This window comes from Pomacea canaliculata, linkage group LG2 (assembly GCF_003073045.1).
Source record: "Pomacea canaliculata isolate SZHN2017 linkage group LG2, ASM307304v1, whole genome shotgun sequence".
Lineage (NCBI taxonomy): Eukaryota > Metazoa > Mollusca > Gastropoda > Architaenioglossa > Ampullariidae > Pomacea > Pomacea canaliculata.
In genome coordinates, this window is record NC_037591.1 from 32,588,761 (window position 1) to 32,597,501 (window position 8,741).

General features: G+C 41.6%; 1 protein-coding gene across 1 annotated transcript; it reads left to right on the forward strand.

Annotated features, from left to right (window-relative positions):
• Positions 1-277: 277 nt before the first annotated feature.
• Positions 278-7,751, forward strand: LOC112556152 (probable G-protein coupled receptor 139). The gene is given in 4 exon segments (XM_025224878.1): positions 278-385; positions 5,752-5,934; positions 6,357-6,556; positions 6,559-7,751. Coding segments are annotated over 4 exon segments (1,101 nt in total). The 5' UTR covers positions 278-327; the 3' UTR covers positions 7,219-7,751.
• The last annotated feature ends 990 nt before the right edge of the window (positions 7,752-8,741 follow it).

Here is an 8,741-nt window from a genome sequence, read left to right on the forward strand (position 1 = left end):
CAAGAAATATGAAGTAAGGTCTCAACAATACTTTATACTTTGGAAAGTAGATGATTTTCTTGAGTTCCCCATTTTGTCCTGGGAAACGACTTCATAACTGCGGGTCCAGAGAAGGATAGCTAGTTGAAAACTCAAGTTACAGGGTATAAAATGTCTTTCCTGTTCACGACCCACCTGGATGTTGATGAATCACAAGACGCCCCTTCCTCATATCCATAACACTTCACGTTAAAATATCATTATGAGGAAAAAGAGATCATATTATGTATGGTGTTATGTCTAGGGTTCGTGGTCAAACCAGTAGTCTAGGGTCGAGAATTGAAGTGCATGTTCTTTATCGAAGTTCCATCACGGAGTCGCAGACGTGGCTGCAGCTTGAGAACAGGTGAGAAAGGTACAAGATTGAAAATCGAGAAATGAAGTTTACTTTTAAGTTCATGGTTGTAATAAGCAGAGGTAAACAAAGATGTGGACCAGCAGTCGCAACAGAGGTAAGTGTTGTATGTATGGTGACATGATGCTGTGCGAGAAACGAACCGCTGGCTCTATGCTCTTGCAATAAATCTCTGTGTATGGTTACTGCAAGCAAGATTTCTCTTAGCTTTGTAAAGCACGTGAGACGAGCAGTAAAACGAATTGTTACAGAAATATTCTGCTGCTACAGAACATTGTTATTATCTATAAATTTCAGTTAGTGTGTTACTTAAAATCGTAATCAAAAAGTAAACTTTTTCAAATACTCAAAGTTTAAATACTCAGCGGACAATCGCTTTGCTTTCTGTGAGTCTGTGTATGTGCGCGCATGCGTGCGTGTGTTTATGAGAGAAAGAGATAAAAAATGACGAACACGAGAGAACAAAAAACAAGCGAACATTTAAAAAAAGAACAAAAAAAGCAAATAAAATCTAAAGCTTGGAAGAAATGGAAAGGGAGAAAATGGAAATAAAGTGAAAGAATCCGACATTCAATTTGCTGGTCGTCATGGGCTAATTAGATAAAGGCGGCGATGATAACTTTCTTCCCGGCCGTTAGTGACCCCAGGGTCCTACAGCCTCGCCCTCCAAATTACTCTATTTGTGCTGTACGTGCGGGGGAAAGATAACTCACATGTTGTTGTCGATTTCGACCGTCTTGATAAACATAGGTGTGATCTTCCCTTGATGCTCAAAAATTGCGCTGGAATCGGCATGTAACCGCACAACGCAGTTTCATTTATTGGAGCAAAAACAAGAGAGCTCCCCCTTCCTCCTGAGGAAAAAAATTCAGTCAAGTACAGATACAGAGTGTACTTAAACCGTTTTCCAGTCCCCGCTCTGTAGGCAAGATGTTCTGAACCAGGGCCGGTGTGCATGAGGAAACATAGAAATATACAGACTTCAGCTTCAGTTTCAGCGCGTCCTGATCTTGAGGCTGGGTCCCGCAAACCAAACGACCTCAAATACCCACAATCCATAATAAGACAGATAATCTGAGTTTTACACACTGATATGAGTGTTTCTCGAGAGAACTTCAGTAAGGAATTAATAAAGTTAATTGTACTGCAATGTATCTGACAATATTTCAGCAGAGCTCTGAGACTCGTAACCCGTTGCCAAGACTTTGCCTTTCTTGCAGAATATGCGAACGGATGTGTGTGAGAAAACTTCTGCCCCGGACATCACTCAGACGATGAAAGACTTCAACAGTGTTTGTTCAGGGGACACTACTCTGACTAATCCTAAGCCGAACGAAATGGCGTCGCCAACGCAAGAGTTCTCTACATAGTTGACTTTCCTTTCTACACTGGATGTTCCGAAAGGAAGCAACATTCCTTTCATTTCTTTGACCTCCGTCTGCAGGAATGACATTTCTTCTCCAAACAGAGTGGTCGGGGAGAAATGATAAAAGCCTTACCTACCCTGAATATCTTGCCACCACTCTTGTCCCCAGACAGGGGCTATTTTCGCCACTTCACTAGAAAGCTAAGAGACGGTTCTGTGAGCAGGTCAGAGTTCAATCGACGATGAAGAGGAGGTGATGGCGGGAAAAGTGGTTGGGGAAGAGTGGGTTGAGGGGGTCGTAGACGATGCTGCTTTTTGATGCAACAAATGGATGTGCAGTCGAAATAATCAGTGTTTGAGACATCTTCAAAACGACTGCAAAACCATATTCAAGTTTCACGTCTCTTAATATACTTTGATCCTACATGTGATAAGAAATCGTCAGAGTTTAATATTTGGGTGATCTTCTCAGCTAGTGGGTGCTTTTTTTAATTTTGGAGACTTTTCTGCCTGGTTTTCTTTCTTCCTTTTTTTTTTCTTTCTTTCTTTCTTTTCCATCTGAATTGAATCAGTTCAAAGTTGCGTGTTTTCAGTCACGTGCTCTGGCACAATAACATTCAAACGGGTACAAAAGGCAACGGAGGTCCCCAAATCAAGAATACCACCAAGAAAGCGGATCGTCAGAATGGATAAATCTGGTTTTACAGATAAAAAAAAAAAAGGATGAAGAACAAGGGGACTAAACTAGAATGAAAAGCAGAGGGAACTAGTGGAGGCAGTCACGCAAGGCCGCGATGTAAAAGGTGGGGGCAGGGGGGATAACTTAGAAGACAAACGCCAGCACCGCGGAAACGGAAACCTAAATCTCTGGCTGACAAAGTTCATGAAATCAATTCAGCAGAGCTTGTAGTTTTTACAGCCACACTTTATAGAAACTTGTCTGAAACCTGCCAGCTTTCTCTGTCTGAGTCCTTCTCTATCTTTGTCTCTCTCTCTCTCCATGAGTCTGTCTCTGTCTCTCTGTTCGGGTTTTTCTCTCTGTGTGTGCCTGTCTCCCTCTGTCTGAGTCTACCTGTCTTTCTCAAAACCTGTGTTTTTGAGTCTACCTCTCTCTGTCTTTCTCTGTCTTTGAGTCCCTCTCTGTTTGGGTTTGTCTCTCTCTCTGCCCAAGTCTGTCTTTGTGTGTGTCTCTATCTCCCTCTCTCTCTGTGTCTCTCTGTCTGATAATATATCTCTTTTCCCTCTCTCCTCTTTTATTCCCCTCCTTTTCATGTATTTTTTTTTTCTTGTCGCACTCATTTTTTCTTCATTTATCTTTCTCAATCCACAGGTTAAGTGCATTATTGTTTTTTTATGATGGCATTAGAAAGAATCTTCACTGCTTGCTGCATGAAAGTGTTTGTTCCCTGAGAAGATAATAGTAGTCGCGGCTTTGATCTTAATTTATCTCAGATATTCGTGTTACAGCTTCTGATGTGACTTTAATGCTTCTCACGACTGATGTTTGCTTTTTTCTAATGCAGTCGTTTACATCCGTCGTCTGTCTCACGTGAAGGCAAAGCTTTATTTCAATTTACTTTATTGGCTATAAGCCCAGGGGGCATTTTTAGCCATAACATCAGATAAGACATTTGAAAGAGGAAATCAGTATTGAATTACTGACAAACTAGAAATAAATTAACAGAAAAATACTGAAAACGGGACACAAAGCTAAAAGATAATATTTCTGTAAACTATAAACTTCAAAATATTAATTTTAAAGAACTTATGAGTTTATAAATGAAAACCTAACTTGAATAACAATCAGTTTAATAACAGGCAACAGGTGCGGTAATCACGTGCTGCATGGCTTGCGTGCGGTAAACAGTGGAAAGATTTTCCTGATGGTATCGAACCGCCCACAGTGAGGTGTGCTGAGTTGAACCCCCCTGTATCTAAAGTCGAAACGGATCTTTGGGTTCAACAGCGGAGGTAAGAGAGAACAGATCGTGGTTCCTGTTGAACGAAGTCAATATAAATGACGCTTACGAATATTTATGCATCGCGCGGTGTGTGTGTGTGTGTGAGTGCGCGAGCTTGCGTTCACACAACAAAAGATATTTTCTCAGAAATGATTTAATTAAGGAGGTTAATGAAAAATAAATCACTGAGCCATAAACTATGATGAATGAAATCGGTCTGTCTGTCTCTCTGTTCAGAGGAATCGGCCCTTGCTTAAACAAGCACACAACAAACCAAAACGAGCTGCCCGACCTATATTTCAGCAAAACAATCACACTTTCATAAAGAAAGAATTCCGTCATAAACACGGCCACTCGGAGATGCCGAGGTTTGATAGCACGTCCGCACACACAATATCACCTTGCAGACTGCGCAGTTAGTGAATAGTAAATGTTTCTGGAAATAAAACACCGGCATAAACAAACGAGGAAAGCAAACAGACATTAACCCGAATAAGCTTGATTGTCTTTCTGTGTGCTCGCCCACACTCGGTACTCGCCAAAGGCACAAGGCCAGCACTGGAGGTCAGCGTTTGGTTTAAATATTGTTCAGGCTTGCAAACAGCCCATGAAATGGATTTCATCAACCCTTATTGTGCATTATTCTTAGTATCTCCTGCTGGTAAATGTCTTGTATTGATAAAAATAACTGTCGTAAAAACTTGATGCATAAAAGTGATTGTTTTGACTCTCAAAACTGGAATAAAGTGTGCTTTCGAGGTTTCTAGAATCTTTTATAAATACCTTCTTCTAGCACTTGGCGCTAGACTCTGCTACCACTCCCTGTGGTACCACTAGCTCTCCTCCTATTTTCCCCCCACCCCGGACTGTTGCCTGCTTTCCTTCAGCGCTAAACGAATCGCCATTCAGATCGCCCTCCCCTGAACACCACTAACTACTCGGTGAATTCAGCTCGGAAAGTACATCTTAATCACAGTCTGCACGAATGTTCCCCCAGGTCATGCTTCGTCGTCTAACGGAATGTACCGGCCAGTGCTGAATAATGCAAGCTGGCTGAGACTGTTTATGCGTATGCTTTGTGTGTATGCGTGTGTGCCTGTGTGTCTGTTCACTCATGTTCACTCACGTGTGTGTACGGGGCTTGTCACCCGTTAGTAATTTCCCATGTCTGCGAAAATGCCATGAGATCTCGTGTAATAAATGCATTTTTACTATCAACCATTTTGTAAGCAGGGACTTAACTATACGCAGGATGCTAATGATACGGCTTCATGCAGTTTTATTATTTGCATTATTCTCTTGTTCAAAAATAATATTAGTAAATTGGATGTAACTTTTTCGTTTTACCTAAAAGACGACAATATAAGGGATGCTACTCTTATGTGCATGTAAGAAGGTACGCAACATCTTACCTCCCATGGCGCTGAAGCAGCCTGTGATATTGCAGAATAATGATAAAGGTTCTACATTAATTGGCTGCTGACTGGTTTTCAGGGACAACGTATGTCTTCCGTGTGTACTCTTAATAAACAATATACAAGTATACAATAATTCTTCATCTAAAAGTATAATAATATACAAAATGTTCCGACAGCTAAGTTGTTATTTATTTACATGTATTTTTGTTTTACTTAAGTAAGACCTGCGGGAAGTAGGTGAGTTTCTCTTCTGAGCATCAGATAATGATGATAATGATGATATTCGTCCGAAAAATACAAGTCGTCAGGCTATTCAAAATCTACACCAACGTTTGTTTCACACATTATTTTTTTAACAGTTTACAAATATTTTATATTATATAGTATGCAGGTGTCTTCGAAACCCTGAAGATAGACTGAAAGTCTAGTAAATACGTCTGTGTGTGTGTGAGAGAGAGAGAGGGTGTGTGCTTTTGCACTCTCTCCCTCTTTCTCTTTGAAAGACTATGGGTAGTTTTGTGACTGTTTAGAAAGGAAAGGAAAAAAAAAAGAGACAGAAATAAAACCTGTTGGCTACATGCTGATAATGTAACTTCCGTCTTTCTGTGGCAGACGACATGATGGAGTGTGCTAAAAACTTTACGCTGTCGGTCGACAAGTTTTACCATTGCTATTGGAACATCCACGGTTATGTCAGCCTCACCATCTGCATCTGGGGCCTGATCACCAATGTCATCAACATCAGCGTCCTGACGAAGAAGTCGATGAGAAGCCCTATCAACTGTATTCTGACAGGTATGATTCTTTTTCCCTCATTAACATACAAATCCATATCAGATTTCATTGACATTATCAGTGGAATTAACGACCGACAAACTGATAATAACTGACATCTCGGTCAAGCTAAACAAGCCACTTCAAAGCAGATAATTAATTAATTGCAAAACCTCGATACTTTTTTTGTCATTTTAAAAAATTAGTTCAGTAAAATTTTCATCTTCTTAACTATAAATTGTACAAAAAATTCATATTTGTAAAAAAAAAAAAGAAAGAAACTACAGCATTGATTTTTGCATTTTGCTTGTATTATCATAGGGTTTTTTTTTTTCCTTTGGTTCACGAAGATTAAAAATTCCAGATTGTGATGCCGGTTGCACACGTTAAGATTTTTAGAACGGGTTTAACAGCGAATTATCTCTTGATGTCTGTCACCTCAGGAATAGCGATCTCAGACATGATCACCATGTCAAGCTACATCCCCTTCGCTGTACATTTTTACCTCCTCAACGACAAAGACTTCACCCCGAGCCGCAACACTTACGGCTGGATGGTTTTCCTAGCCGTGCACATGAACATCACGGTGACCTCGCACACGGCCTCCATCTGGATGGGAGTCATCATGGCGATCATGCGTTTTGTCATCGTGAGACCGACGGGCCGGGGCGCCAAGAATCTGGACTGCCGCTTCGCCCTCTTGGCTGTGGTGTGCACCTTCCTGGGCTCCGCGGCCCTCGTGATCCCCAACTGCCTCATCACGAGGGTAGAGCTGTACCCAACGAGACCTTGTGGACCATCCAGATGCCGGAAGTGGGCACCAACAACACCGACTCTATCGCTGTGCTGACCTACCTCGTCTACCCAATCTGTGGAAAGATCATCCCGGTGATGCTCATCTCCATCTTCGGGGGTCTGCTGCTGCAGACCCTGCGGGAGACGGATCGGCGGGGCCGACGCCTGAAGGGAGATACTAACTGTGGCCCCGCGCACAACCAGAACCGCCGCACGACCATCATGCTGCTGTGCATCATCTTCATGTACGTCATCTCCGAGGTGCCGCAGAGTGTGATCCTCATCATGTGCGTGGCCGTGCAGGGCTTCTTCCGCAACGTCTACTTGCCGGTCAGCGACCTCATCGACACCATCGCTCTGCTTAACAGCGCCGTCAACTTCATCATGTACTGCACCATGAGCAGGCAGTTCCGCAACTGCCTCAAGGACTCCCTGCGCGCATGCGTCAAGGGGTGCACCGGCAACGGGTTTAAGCAGGTCCCGTGCGACACCGTTCCGACCAGTGTATGAAGTTGGCAGATCTGACCGAAACACTCGTTATTGGTGAGAATGAATGAAATGTTTCGTGATGAATGTGACTGGTTTCTACATGCCATGTTGAATGGTCATTAAAAAAACTGCACTCTTTATGGGTGTTTTACTTGTTTTTTCAAAAACATCCTAAAACAAGATAAACGTTTAGTGCTCACGAAAAACGGCGGAGTTCACCACTTTTTCTTCTAGTGAACAAAGAGCTGTTTCCAGTAAACTGATGTCTCTTCTGTGAAATCCATGCCACTCCTTCTTGAACTATGGACGGTTTGGTTACGTTGTTGAAGATGAAAATCATGATCTCTTCCACGAAGACAGTGTGGGTTTAATATTAATGAGTCGTTGTTATGTAGGAAGACTGAGCTTGACGAGGTTTGTGGTTGTCCAACAGTAATAAAGCGATTTCAGTATTCGATAAAAACTGTGCTTCGACGACTACACTTTTCTAGAAGATTTGGACATTGCTTGAAGTCAGCGAACAAGATCTCTGAACACTAATAACTTTACTTCAGAAAATATAATGGTTTTTGTTTCCTTTTCTGTCTGTACGTGTGTGTGTGTGTGTTTGCGCATGCGTGCGCATGTGTGAATGCATGTAAAGCTGCATGCTGGGAGAAAAAAAATATCTGTAGTATTACTTCTATAATAAACAACAACCAAAAAAAACAAACCCAAATCACTTGTACAAATCGTAACTGGGAATCCACTAGTTACCTTTAACCTTTAATTAAAGAAGTAATTTGCGACAGTTTTCGAAAATACTTCGAAACTTCGTGACTTAAGGCTCTTAATCCTACAAACTTCAAACGTTTGACAAAGTTTGGCAAAGTTGTGTGCGAAGATTTCTAGAAACTTATTGTTCTGAGGTGAATGTTTGACGAAGTTTGGCAAAGTTGTGTGTGAAGATGAATAGAAACCAATTGTTCTGGAGCAACCGTATGGGGCATTGGAACTTTGGTCAAGATGTTGAACTTACTTGTCTGTCAATACATTTCCAATACATTTGTCAATATGTTGGGCTTTATGGGAACTTTAAAGGTTTCACGCATCAGTGCTTTGTCCGATTAAGAATGGCCTTTTCGCTGTACAGATACAATTCACAAAACATCTCATGGTCCAAAAATTTGTTATCACAGACGTCTTTCCTCTGTCTTTAGGAGAGTATTAACCGACATTTCATCACTATAGACGTCAGAGTATGACGAGAACAAAGAGGGGAAACAATTTCACAGTTAACTTATGTTACCAAGGGAACACGACTTTTCCATCTTACATCCAGTGACTTAAAGCTAAAATGTTTTTGTGATAACATTTGAAGTCTACACCACCAACAGGAGTAAACAGCAAAAGCCTCTTTGATGTTCATGTTGGGATTATGGAGGACGACAATTCCTACTGTCCTCTGCTGCAGACCCTGGTGAATAGTTATCAACTAGAAGTACATCAGCAGCCCCCAGGTTTGCTTTATTTCCGTCAGTAACTACGATGCCATGTAGTCAAAT